At 52.7% G+C, this 13,377-nt stretch overlaps 2 protein-coding genes across 4 annotated transcripts; one reads left to right on the forward strand and one right to left on the reverse strand.

Annotated features, from left to right (window-relative positions):
* Positions 1 to 1,302: 1,302 nt before the first annotated feature.
* Positions 1,303 to 6,550, reverse strand: NDUFS3 (NADH:ubiquinone oxidoreductase core subunit S3). Its single transcript, XM_002709101.6, has 7 exons — positions 6,460 to 6,550; positions 6,283 to 6,348; positions 5,212 to 5,309; positions 4,904 to 5,053; positions 2,937 to 3,062; positions 2,686 to 2,805; positions 1,303 to 1,552 (listed from the first exon to the last, which is right to left on the reverse strand). The coding sequence occupies exons 1-7, from the start codon at positions 6,521 to 6,523 to the stop codon at positions 1,385 to 1,387; spliced, it is 792 nt and encodes a 263-aa protein (XP_002709147.3). The 5' UTR covers positions 6,524 to 6,550; the 3' UTR covers positions 1,303 to 1,384.
* Positions 6,551 to 6,570: 20 nt separating this feature from the next.
* On the forward strand, positions 6,571 to 13,283 carry KBTBD4 (kelch repeat and BTB domain containing 4). 3 transcript variants are annotated; one of them, XM_002709100.6, is made up of 4 exons: positions 6,571 to 6,689; positions 7,573 to 8,190; positions 11,110 to 11,216; positions 11,686 to 13,283. In XM_002709100.6, the coding sequence occupies exons 1-4, from the start codon at positions 6,671 to 6,673 to the stop codon at positions 12,544 to 12,546; spliced, it is 1,605 nt and encodes a 534-aa protein (XP_002709146.1). In that variant the 5' UTR covers positions 6,571 to 6,670; the 3' UTR covers positions 12,547 to 13,283. The 3 variants fall into 3 exon arrangements, with proteins under 3 accessions (XP_002709146.1, XP_002709145.1, XP_089182715.1); XM_002709099.6 differs by having other exon boundaries at positions 6,598 to 6,769; XM_089326589.1 differs by having other exon boundaries at positions 6,645 to 6,769; positions 7,511 to 8,190.
* The last annotated feature ends 94 nt before the right edge of the window (positions 13,284 to 13,377 follow it).

A 13,377-nucleotide genomic window follows, 5' to 3' on the forward strand; every position in this document is an offset into this window, starting at 1 on the left:
CAGAGTAGACAGTGAGAGAGAGAGAGAGAGAAAGAGAAAGGTCTTCCTTTGCCGTTGGTTCACCCTCCAATGGCCGCCACGGCTGGCGCACCGCGCTGATCCGATGGCAGGAGCCAGGTACTTATCCTGGTCTCCCATGGGGTGCAGGGCCCAAGCACTTGGGCCATCCTCCACTGCACTCCCTGGCCACAGCAGAGAGCTGGCCTGGAAGAGGGGCAACCGGGACAGAATCCGGCGCCCCAACCGGGACTAGAACCTGGTGTGCCGGCGCTGCAAGGCGGAGGATTAGCCTAGTGAGCCATGGCGCCGGCCGAACTCCTGACTCTTGATACTCAGCCACGGGCCAACCTGACTCTGGACCAGCTGGGGCAGGGAGTGCTGTCTGCTGGGAAACAGCTAAACCTGCGGCTCCTGAGTTTTTTTTGCCCCAGCCTTGTTTCTCTTCTACTTGCCAGCAACATTCTCAGCTCAGGCCAGAAACCAGGAAGACTGCTTTACTCCCAGGTGGACTGCGTTGCGGTGCTGCGGGTTAAGCCACTACTCGGGACACAGGCATCCCGTAAGAGTGGTGGTTTGAATCCTGCTTGCTCTACTTCTCACCCAGCTCCTTGCTAATGCACCTGGAAAGCTAGTGAAAGACAGCTCAAGTACTTGGGCCCCTGCCATTCATGTGGAAGCCCAGGATGAAGTTCCTGGCTCCTGGCTCCTGGCTTCAGCCTGGTCCAGCCCTGGCTGTTGTGGCCATTTGGGGAGTGAAGCATAAGATGGAAGACCTATGTTTCTCCATCTCTCCCTCTCTCTTTGTAGCTCTGCCTTTCAAATAGATAAATAAAAATCAGAAGAAATTTTTAAAAAGTGACGGACTGTCAGGCAATAGGGAATAAGACACACGGTTCAAGATTCAAAAATTAAGGGGGCAGGTGTTTGGAAAAGCAGTTAAAGACACCACTTGGGACATCCTGTGTCTACATCCTATGCTGGTGCCTGCGTTCAAGTCCCAGCTTCACTTCTGAATGCAGGCTCCTGCTAATGAGCACCCTGGGAGGAGGCAGGTGATGGCTCAAATAGTTGAGTCCCTGCCACCAATGTGAGATCCCTGCCACCAATGTGAGATCTAGATGGAGTTCAGGGCTTCTGGCTTCTGCCGGGCCCAGCACTGGCTGTTGCAGGCAACTGGGAACTGAACCATCAGATGGAAGATCTTTCTATCTGTCCCTGTCTCTCTCTGCCTTTCAAATAAAGAACGATTAAAAAGTTAAAAAAAAAAAAACAAACAAACAAACAAAAACGTAATACAGGAAGTAGTGAGTCTAAGTAGGAATTTATTTACAAGGACACGCAATTGTAGACAAGTGCTTCCTGGGATCCTCATGCCGTCCCTGGGCTACTTGGCTTCAGGCTTCTTGTCTCCGGCTTCAAGCTTCAGACTCTCAGGAGGCTGGCGATAGGCAGGGAAAGCCTCCCAAGGGCTGTTCAGGTCGAACTTGCGGAATTCTTGGGCCAACTCCACCGGCTCAGCCACCACCCGCTTCACCTCATCGTCGTAGCGCAACTAGGGAACAGAGCGCAGGCTTGAGCACCAAGGCCTGCTTTCGCAAGGCCGCGGGCAAGTCTCCCAGCCCCATCCTCTGTCCTTCAGTCCTGTCCCAGCCTCTTCCCAGGCTCCGTCACTAAGTCTCCACCCACATCTGTGTCAGCCATCAGCTCACATCCCAGCGGGCTGTTCCCTGCCCGCACCTGCCTCCACACGCACTCTGAGCAGACCCTGCTCAGCCGTCCACACGCCCACAGGTGATGGTAAGCCTGCACCTGGGCTAGGGCACTGGTGGCTGCACACAGGAAACCTAAACTGGCAGACACGCAACTGGAGGCCCAGTGGCCTTGGCGTTTCACTGGCAGCTCTGAAGCAGGGTATCTGGCATGGTCGTTCTTGTTCCTGGGGGACCAGCTGGATAAGTAAGCACTCTCGGGTGTACTGGGGTGAAGAGGTGAACCAGGAAAAGGAGACAGCAGGGGGAAGTAAAAGAAGAGAACAAAGTCGCCCTGCCCAGAAGTAGTTTGAGAGACACGAGTACGTGCAGAGCACCAAGAAAACAGCAGTGTGTGGGCACTGACGGAGCAGGGCACGCGAGCGCCTCACGGTCCAACACTGAAACAGCGACCTCGCCGTAAAGTTCACATGTGCACGTGTAAGACGGACCGTCCTCCTGCTCACAGACGACCCGCAGGATCAGGCTGGTGGTCCTGCCTCCACGGCCATTCTTAGGGCTGCACACTTAGCATCTTCCCTGTCCCACGGATCCAGAGCACAGTGACGTAATCCTCTAGTTTCAGGTCTAACGACAGACTGTCCTGGAGGCTGCCTTGATCACTAAAACAATCACCACTAACCAGCTGGGCGTTCACAATATGCAAGGCATCACAAGTATCATTTCATGTTTAAGATCTACTGGCTAAGAGAGTTATCGATCTCTGAGTGAAGTGCACGATGGGTCATGTGTTAGAGATGAGAACACTCAATCCTAACCAAATTACGCCTTCGACTGCAACACTGAAGTTAGCGTTAGAATCCTGAGCCCATGTAAGACCACCACAATCCACAGGCCCCATTCCCCGTGCCCAGAGTCCTTCAGGTGCCCCGTGCGTGGGTCCCTAAGGCTGCAGCCCCAGTTCCAAGGCTCCTACCTCAACGTAGCCAGACAGCGGGAAGTCTTTCCGGAAAGGATGGCCCTCGAAGCCATAATCTGTCAGGATCCTTCTCAGGTCAGGATGGTTGGCAAAGAAGACCCCAAACATATCCCAGATCTGGAAAAGAGAGGCCCCCAGCCAACGAGTCCATCAGGGCCAACAGCAGCCGTGCCAACCTGCATCCTGCAATGTCAATCAATCCCACAACGCAGGGCCAGCGTTAGGGTCCCCCGTGGGCAGGAACTCACCTCCCTCTCATACCAGTTGGCTGCCTTGTGCACGGGGACAGCGGAATCCACGGGCGTCAGCTCATCTGTATAGGTCTTCACCCGGATCCGAGTGTTGAAGCGCAGGGACAGCAGGTTGTAGACAATCTAGGGAGAACACAGGGAAGCGGAGGAGCAACTGGGCCACAGGGGGAGGGGCTAGGCTGAGGGTTTCTTGCTGCCGGCATCAGTTGTGAGGCTACAGGGCAGGTTAGACAGCCCCTGTGACCCCGCGTTCTGTTCTGAATTGCAGAATTTCATGATGCCTGTCAGCGCACGGCTACTCCCGAAGGCGCAGGCGGCTGCAGTGCAGCGTGTCAGCATGGCCACCTGCTCGTGCTGTCCCCTCCTGGAGAGCCCCAGCCTGCACCACCCCAGCCCTTACTAGGCTAACTGCCGGTCTCCTGCTCATCTGTTGAGAGTCGACATATTCTCTTCAAAGAAGCCTCCCAGAGAGGACTAAGTGCCTGTCTGCATTTTTTTTTTTTTTTTAAGATTTACTTATTTGAAAGGAAGTTATAGAGAAAGAGATCTTCCATCCCCTGGTTCAGTCCTAATACGACTGGGGCTGGGCCGGGCCTGAAACCAGGAGCCGGGAACTCCAGCGGGGTCTGCCACGTGGATAGCAGGACTCCAGGCATTTGGGCCATCTTCCACTGCTTTTCTTTTCTTTTTTTTTTTTTAATGTTTATTTATTTGAAAGGAAGAGTTACAGAGAAGCAGAAGTAGAGGGAGGGAGAGAGGTCTTCCATCTGCTGGTTCACTCCCCAAATGGCCGCAAAGGTTGGAGTTGTGTCAATCCAGAGCCAGGAGCTTCCTCTGGGTCTCCCATGTGGGTACGGAGTCCCAAGCACTTGGGCCATCTTCCACTGCTTTCCCAGGCCACAGCAGAGAGCTGGATCAGAAGTGGAACAGCCAGGATTCGAACCGGCACCCACTCCACTGCTTTTCCAGGTACAGCAGCAGGGAGCTGAATCAGAAGTGGAGTAGTTTGGGGTGCCGGCATTGTGGCACAGCAGGTAAAGCTGCCACCTGCAACACTGGCATCACATATGGGTGCCAGTTCATGTCACCCTGGGGAGTGAACCAACGGATGGAAGATCTCTTTCTCTTGCAGTAACTCTTTAAATTAAATAAATCTTAAAAAAAAAAAAAAAGTGGACCCAGCCCCCACTCCTATGTTCTTAAAGCACCTTTCTAACATCCCATGTGTTGGATATATATCTACGATAGGCTGTTTGTGCCTTCTATCCTCATTAGAGTGTGGGGACTCCTAAAGGACAGATGTTACGCTTACAATTTTATTATTTAAAAAAAAAAGACAGAAGGATCTCTGCCATCACTTGTTCTCTGCTCAAATGCCTGCGCAGCCAGGGTCAGGAACTCAACCTGGGTTTCCGGTGCTTCCTACGTAAATGGCAGGGACCCAAGTGCCTCAGGACTCCCAGGGTGCACACTGGCCGGAAGACAGAATGGAGAGCAGAGCCAGGACTCAGATCCAGACACACTGATCCGGGATGCCAGGGGGCCAGTGGCAGCTTATCTGTTGTGACGACTCCCAGCCCCGTTATTTCTCTCCTGCTCCAAGGGTCTGGCAAACAGCAGATGGTCAGTACAATCCTAACAGCTGAACATACTGAGAACTCGCTGTGTGCCAACAATCTACCTACACTATCATTCAATCCTCACAGCCACCCTGCAAGAGGGGCACAACTTTCTGTATTTAGTTTGCAGATGAGGCAGCCAAAGCTCAGGAAGATCACACCCGACGTCCAGATCACATCCGTTACAGGCACAGCCAGAATCCACACCACCTGATTCAGAAGCCTGGCTTATGCCGAGTTCTACGGGACCAGAACTGAAACTAGGGGGGCTACACTTCCTTTACGTAGCTGTCACCATGAAACCGTTCTGTTCCCTTTCCTGCCTTCTCAAATCTGCCGACTGACCTCAAAACGGTTCTGCCGGGATGGGATGTCCACTGCTGTCAAGTCAGCCAGGGATTTGAACTGCGCATTGGTGTGATCCCTGAGGAAGGTCAGCACTGGGATGACGCCATCAGGATGAATACAGATCTCCAACTCATCGAAGCAGGACACCTGCAGACGACGGAACAAACACTTACCGAGGGAGCTGCTAACTTCAGCTGCCGTCACCCAGTTACTGCCAAGAAAGCAGCCCAAGTCTGGGGAGCTTTGGTTCTTTGAACCGAGGCTGCTGCTTTTCCGTACTCCGACCCACACAACAGCAGCATTACCTGAACGTGCTGGACATACTTGGGCAGGATTTCAGCCACATATTCCCCGAAAGCTGAGAGTTGCTTGTGGGCCACGTCATTCCGTGGTCTGACAGTGGCTGGAAAGAAAAGACACAGTCAACAAAGGAACGGAGGGAGCCGCAGCCGGCCTTCCACAGTCTCTCGGGCTTCTAAGGGGCGTCATGTCCCAGCAGAGATCCCTGGAGACCCTCGAGAAAGGTGGGACTGGAAGCCATGAGAACGTGGGGAAATAACATCTCAACCACAGTCCACAGGACTCAGCACTGCAACTGCGATGTTGGCATCTTTCAGAACGCCCACAGCTCTCTGACATAGGGCGCAATCTCAGCTCCCCTGCTAGACCAGGAGCTGAGGACAGGAACCGACACTTTTGCTTTTCCGTATCTCCTTATCCCAGGTTCTCAAGCTAAGAACTTTAGGGCTGAAGAGCCCTCAGAGATGATTTCTTGAAATGGTCAGGGTTTGTTTTGTTTGTATGAGACAAAGGAGACCCAGAAAGGAGGGGATGCCAGGTCTGCCAGCTCCCGGCCTGCTTATCATGTTGACTGCAACACAGGATCTCCCTGCAATGACCTAAATCACTGACAAGCTGCAGAGTGCTGGGTGGGCCAGCTCTGTCACTCACTAGGCCTGTGACCCGGGCAATTTCACTCTCCGGGTCTGCAGTGTGGGGAGTTACTAGCTACATCCTAAGAATGACATGAAGACTACAGAAGATCATTCACTAAAAAGCCGAGTGAGGAGCTCTGACACAGAGGAAACACCGGGAGCTGCTAGCATCTCACGGCTCAGACCCAGAAGTTAGGTTTCCTGCTCTTTCATAAGAGCTGGCAGTTCAGTCAGAGAAACAGGGTCACGGAGGTGGCCAAAGGACAATCAGGCAGTAACAGAAGGGTCTAAGGGCACGGACGCGGCTGGCTTCTGCAGTCAGGTTTCCAAGGACAGGAAGGCATCCGCCAGGGGCACGCGGTGAAGGGCACCCTAGGCAAGGACCCCGGTGAGCAGTCCCCGTCGGCGGGACGGAGAAGAGCGCTGCCCGCACATACTCACGGCGCGTGTCGGCCGCGGCGCTCTCCTTCCTCACCGGCAGCAACAGCACCGAGGGTCGCCCGGTCCCTGCACAGGCAGATAAAAGGCACAGACGCGCGGGGTGAGGCGTGAGGAGCTCAGCGCGCCGGGCGCGCCCCTCCTCTTAAACCCGGCCTCAGCCTGTTGCCCCCTGCTCACCCCTGGCCAGCGTGGCGGCCCTCACGAGACCGCGCCACCAGCCCCTGGCCGCCACTGCCGCCATGTTGCCCGGATGTCCACCAACTAGCCCAGGGAAGGTTCGCAGGACACGGAGCCCCAAGGGCACGGACCGGAAGCGGAAGTGTGCAGCAGATCTTCTTCCGGGCGGACTCGAGGCCGGAAGCAGGGGTTCCGGATTCCGGGCACCGGGATGAAAGGAGGGAAGGCAGGTGAGAAAACGCGACGGACAGGTGGGAAAGCCGTGAGGTGGACGTAGCCTTAGCTCAGTGTGACAGAGGCTGGAGAGAAGGTGAGGACGCTGAAGACCTGGGTGGGTGAAGGGAGGGAAGGAGCGGGCGTTCGGGGTTCTACGTTCCACACCCCTCCCCCGCTCTCCAGCCTAAGCTTTTGACGAGGGCAGGCGGGACTGAGGGGGAAGAACCGTTTCCCTGGCGACCGTTTCCCTGGCGACACCAGGTGGAGTGGGGACCCTGCACTGGGTGATGGACCTCCTAGTGCCCCGGGCTGGGGACGGCTGGGCTCTGTCTCGAGTTCCGGGACGGAGCCTTGGGAAGTCATTAGGGCAGGCCGGGAAGTGGGTGGGGGAGAAGCTCAGAACAGCAGGAGTGGGGCTGACGGCTGTCCCGGGCCAAGCCTCAAACTGGAGGGTCTGGGCCCCATGCATAGGGCAAGAGGTGACTTGGCCACAAGGACGTAGATCTTGTTTTGTGTAGTTCTGCTGCCCGAGGATCCCTAGTTTTATGCTCGAGTTGGTTGCTTAGTAAGGCTTTTAAGGTCACCAGCTTTTATGTGTGGTCCTAAATCCTGTCTTTTGTTAACATTATGAAAGGAATATTACGTATTTTCTCAAGGAAGCCCCCAGAGTTGGAGCTTTGGTTGATTTCACTGGGGGAGGGATGCCTTCGCAGGAGAGAGAACCTGGCTTTGGATGCAGGAGAGGGTCAGGGGCATCATCCGCAGGGCCAGGACTGAGGCCAGTGTGGACCCACTTTGCCCTCACCTTTCCCTTCTCCCTGCCTCATTTGGACAGTTGGATTCACAGACTGTGGCTGTGAATTCCCCCAAGTTACCCGGGGTGGTGTTGCTTTGCAGACAGCTGGCAGAGAGAGAAGCTGGCTACCATGGAATCACCAGAGGAGCCCGGAGCGTCCATGGATGAGAACTACTTTGTGAACTACACTTTCAAAGACCGGTCACACTCGGGTCGTGTGGCTCAGGGCATCATGAAACTGTGTCTGGAGGAGGAGCTCTTTGCTGATGTCACCATTTCCGTGGAAGGCCGGGAGTTTCAGCTCCACCGGCTGGTCCTTTCAGCTCAGAGCTGCTTCTTCCGGTCTATGTTTACTTCCAACCTGAAGGAGGCCCACAACCGGGTGATCGTGCTGCAGGATGTCAGCGAGTCTGTGTTCCAGCTCCTGGTTGATTATATCTACCACGGGACTGTGAAACTTCGAGCTGATGAGCTGCAGGAAATCTATGAGGTGTCAGACATGTATCAGCTGACGTCTCTCTTTGAGGAATGTTCTCGGTTCTTGGCCCGCACGGTACAAGTGGGAAACTGCCTTCAGGTGATGTGGCTGGCCGACCGGCACAGCGATCCCGAGCTCTACACTGCAGCCAAGCACTGTGCCAAGACCCACCTGGCCCAGCTGCAGAGCACAGACGAATTTCTCCACTTGCCTCACCATCTGCTCACTGATATTATCTCTGGTAAGTGTAGGCAAGGGCCACCCAGCTTCTTGGCTGTGGTGTTCAGTGTGTGTTTAAATTCAGGAAAAAGAAACCCCCCAGCTTCTCGGTATTAGTTGACATTATTATTCCTGGTAGGAATTTAGACATCTCCTGGGAGGACTTGAGCAGAGATTGAGGGTAGCTGCTGTTGCAGACAGAGTGCCTTATATAAGAGGAAGCCAGGAAAATAAAAGCAGCAGCACTTGACCCACAAACAGTAGTGAGGAGCTGATTTCTTCTGTGACCAACTGTTCTCATCTATCCTGTATTGTACATAGATCTATGGGCCCATTAGTTCAGTAAGCTGATGAGGTAGGATATCTAAAGTAAGACACTTTACTAGTTGGCCCATGTACTTGGGTCTCTGCCACCCATGTGGGAGGCCAGGATGGAGTTCCTGGCTCCTGACATTGGCCTGGCTCCGACTCAGCTGTTGCAGCTGTTTGGGGAGTGAACCAGTAGATGGAAGCTCTCTTTCTGTTTTTCCTCTCTGTCACTCTGCCTTTCAAATAAATAAATACATCTTAAAAAAAAAAAAGCTTTATTGAGCCGGCGCCGTGGCTCAATAGGCTAATCCTCCACCTTGCGGCGCCGGCACACCGGGTTCTAGTCCCGGTTGGGGCGCCGGATTCTGTCCCGGTTGCCCCTCTTCCAGGCCAGCTCTCTGCTATGGCCAGGGAGTGCAGTGGAGGATGGCCCAGGTGCTTGGGCCCTGCACCCCATGGGAGACCAGGAAAAGCACCTGGCTCCTGGCTCCTGCCAGGATCAGCGCGGTGCGCCGGCTGCAGCGGCGGCCATTGGAGGGTGAACCAACGGCAAAAGGAAGACCTTTCTCTCTCTGTCTCTCTCTCTCACTGTCCACTCTGCCTGTCAAAAAAAAAAAAAAATAAATAAATAAATAAATAAAAATAAAAAAAGATTAAAAAAAAAAAAAAAGCTTTACTAGTGACAGACCAACTTTAGTTAACGATCATACCCTACAAGTAAGATATAACTCTGCTTTAAGTGTGAGCTCTGCAGCCTGATGGGTTGCTTCCTTGGCAAATGGGAGCATACCGTGTCATCATTAAACAACAAAACCGACATGTATTTATTTGAAAGGCAGAGTTGGAGAGAGAGAGGACAGCAAGACCTTCCATGTGCTTGTTCACTCCCCAAATGTTTGCAAAGCCAGGGCTGGGCCAGGCCAAAGCCAGGGAGCTTGGAACTCCACCCAGCTCTCTAATATAGGTAGCAGGGGCCCAAGTACTCGGGCCATCTGCTGCTACTTTCCCAGGTGCATTAGCAGAGAGCTGCTTTGGAAGTAGAGCAGCCAGGACTCGAACCAGTGCTCATGTGAGAAGCCAGTGTCACAAGTGGTGGCTTAATCCACTGTACCACAGTGCTGGCACCACTGTATCATCATTCTGAGCTCAGAAATGGGGCAGGGGTAGGTCTTGTGCTGCTGGTTAAGCTGCTGCTGGGATGCCCACATCTCATCTTGGAGTACCTGGTTCGAATCCCACCTGTATTTCCAACCCAGCATTTGAGAGGCACATCAGATGATGGCCCAAATATTTGGGTTCCTGCCACCCATGTGGGAGATCTGGGTGGAGTTCCTCATCCAGCCTGGATATTGGCAGGCATTTGGGAAATAAACCAGCAGATGGAAAAACCTCTCTCTCTCTCTCTTTTTTTTTTTTTTTTTTTTTTTTTTTGGTCTCTCTCTCTGTCCTTAAAATAAATGAATAAAGCTTTTAAAAAATAAAATAAGGGGGCCGGCACTGCGGCTCAATAGGCTAATCCTCCGCCTGGCGGCGCCGGCACACCAGGTTCTAATCCCGGCCAGGGCGCCGGATTCTGTCCTGGTTGCCCCTCTTCCAGGCCAGCTCTCTGCTATGGCCCGGGAATGCAGTGGAGGATGGCCCAAGTGCTTGGGCCCTGCACCCCATGGGAGACCAAGAGAAGCACCTGGCTCCTGCCTTCGGATCAGCGCAGTGTGCCGGCCTTGGCGGCCATTGGAGGGTGAACCAATGGCAAAAAGGAAGACCTTTCTCTCTGTCTCTCTCACTGTCCACTCTGCCTGTAAGAAAAAATTAAAAAATAAAAAAATTAAAAAATTAAGGAGCTAGCATTGTAGCACAGCAGGTTGAGCCACTGCATATGACACCAGCATCGCATATTGGAGTATCTGTTCTAGTCCTGGCTGACTTTCTTCTGATCCACCTCCCTGGTAATGTACTTGGGAAAGCAGGGAGTTCCAGGCTCCTGGCTTTGGCCTGGCCCAGCTCCTGCTGTTGTGGTCATTTGGGGAGTAAACCAGCAGATAGAAGGTCTCTTTCTGTTTCTCCCTCTTTCTCTGTTACTCTTCCTTTCAAATAAATAAACCTGTTTTAAAAAAATTTAGGGGCAGGCACTGTGGCATAGCGGGTAAAGCCTCACCTGCAGTGCCAGCATCCCATATGGGCGCCAGTTTGTATCCCGGCTGCTCCACTTCCCATCCAGCTCTCTGCTGTGGCCTGGGAAAGCAGTAGAAAATGGCCCAAGCCCTTGGGCCCCTGCACACCCGTGGGAGACCTGGAAGAAGCTCCTGGCTCCTGCCTTCAGATCAGCGCAGTTCTGGCCAATGCAGCCAATTAGGGAGTGAACCAGCAGATGGAAGACCGCTCTCTCTCTGCCTCTCCTTCTCTATCTGTGTAACTGACTTTCAAATAAAATAAAAATCTAAAAAAAAGTTAATTTTAAAAAAATTTAAAGTAAAAAAATGTTAAAGCAATTTTAAGTTAGTCTCCCATATATATGTGTGTGTGTGTGTACATACAGTGGTAGTCAAAAAAGTGGTATGCATATTTAGAGCTCCTTGCTCTAAGTTTCCCTGTCAGACTGTCATTGACCACGCCTTTTCCCTGGCTCTCACAGATGGAGTTCCATGTTCCCAGAACCCAACAGAGGCAATAGAGGCCTGGATCAATTTTAATAAAGAGGAAAGAGAGGCTTTGGCAGAGTCACTGAGGACCAGCTTGAAGGTAAGGTGGATTGCTTAAGGATGGTAAGCCATGATCTCCATGGATTGCAGCCATCAGTTGGCCTGGCCTCTTCGGTGGCTTTTGAATAAGTCATCTCTGGCTTGAACGTGTTATGAGCTGGGGAAGAGGATGTGTTTGTGAGCCTAAAAGCTACCAGTCTGTGAGTATCAAAGCTCCTTGAGAGAACCACTTTCCATCCTGGAGTTAATTCTAAACCCTGTGTCTGAAGCACCAGCTTATGATAATTTCTAACAAGCTGCAAGGATGAGCCCCAGTCTCTGCCCCAGCATAAAATGCCAAAAAAAAAGAGTGATTCATGGAGTGAGGGTGACACATAGTAACTGCAGGGGCGTGGGTTGGAGCAAGACACAGATGTGAGGTTCAGGACCTGAAGGATTTGCTCCTCAGCTGAACTTGATCTTCACTCAAGTTCACCGTAACTTCACTGATGGTTTACTTTCGCTCACAGGAAATTGGGGAGAATGTGCACATTTACCTGATTGGAAAAGAGTCATCTCGTACCCACTCCCTGGCTGTGTCCTTGCACTGTGCCGAAGATGACTCCATCAGTGTAAGTGGCCAAAACAGCTTGTGCCACCAGATCACTGCAGCCTGCAAGCATGGTGGAGACCTGTACGTGGTGGGAGGGTCCATCCCGCGCCGCATGTGGAAGTGCAACAATGCCACCGTCGACTGGGAGTGGTGTGCACCTTTGCCCCGGGACCGGCTGCAGCACACGCTGGTGTCTGTGCCTGGGAAGGATGCCATATACTCCTTGGGTGGCAAGACACTGCAGGACACGCTCTCCAACGCAGTCATCTATTACCGGGTGGGTGACAATGTGTGGACAGAGACAACCCAGCTAGAGGTGGCTGTGTCCGGGGCTGCTGGTGCCAACCTCAACGGGATCATCTACTTACTAGGTGGGGAGGAGAACGACCTGGACTTCTTCACCAAACCTTCCCGTCTCATCCAGTGCTTTGACACAGAGACAGACAAATGCCACGTGAAGCCCTATGTGCTTCCCTTTGCAGGCCGCATGCACGCAGCTGTGCATAAGGATCTGGTGTTCATTGTGGCTGAAGGGGACTCCCTGGTATGCTACAACCCCCTGCTAGACAGCTTCACCCGGCTCTGCCTCCCCGAGGCCTGGAGCTCTGTCCCATCCCTCTGGAAGATTGCCAGCTGCAACGGGAGCATCTATGTCTTCCGGGACCGGTATAAAAAGGGGGATGCCAACACCTACAAGCTTGACCCTGCTACTTCCGCTGTGACTGTCACGAGAGGCATCAAGGTGCTGCTTACTAATCTGCAGTTTGTGTTGGCCTAGGCTGTGTGGGGGTGGGGGGAGCTGCTGACTGCTTCGCTCTCCCCTTTTCTAGCACCACCCCATCCGAACTCGAAGTCCCCTGAGCCCCCACTCAGAGTAATGTTATTTGCGGGCATGTATTAGAAAGGTAGCACCTCAGCCCTTCCCTGAACCCATGGACGTGTTGTCTGGGGCCTTGTCAACTGCTGCTGCTCGGCTGGCTGCTGGAACCGCAGGGTGGCCAGTCTGTGCTCCGTCATCCCCTGGTCGTCCTGGGTCTCACTGCAGATTGCTTGGAGCAAGCCTCTTCTCAGACCTGAGGCACAGCCTTGTCTCTTTACCCGGTCAATGTTAAATAGAAGTGCCCCTGAACCCAGGGCACAAGAAAAGCTGCCCTATCCTGCTTTTTTCTATATCCTGTGAAATGGCTATTTGATAATTTTTCCACAAAAAAATTAGGTTTAGAGTTTTCCGTCAGGCTTTGGTGGGAGACTAAGCTGAAGATGTACTTCACCAGCAAAAGTCAACTCTCGAATTCAGGATGTTCCTTCTGTTGTCTTCTCAGCTGTCAACAAATGTAACTTTGGCTTTATTTTTGGCGTACTCCAAGGGATGAGCCAGAAAGTAGAAAGGGTTATTTCTGGTTAATAGCAGAAACGTTTTCAAACTCAAATATATAAAGTCTCTGCTCTTTTAAAAGCTCTATGCTAAATCAGGAGCTAGGAACTGTTCATATAAATAAACAGTTTTTGAAGGGAGATGTCTGTCTGTTGAATTCTGAAGGGGTGGCTGACTAAGAGGAACTAACTACATAGGTCCACAGCATCCCTGCCTGCATCCCTTACTTCCTTT

Source organism: Oryctolagus cuniculus, chromosome 1 (genome assembly GCF_051225735.1).
Source record: "Oryctolagus cuniculus isolate XC-2025 breed Fujian yellow rabbit chromosome 1, ASM5122573v1, whole genome shotgun sequence".
In the NCBI taxonomy this organism is placed as follows: domain Eukaryota; kingdom Metazoa; phylum Chordata; class Mammalia; order Lagomorpha; family Leporidae; genus Oryctolagus; species Oryctolagus cuniculus.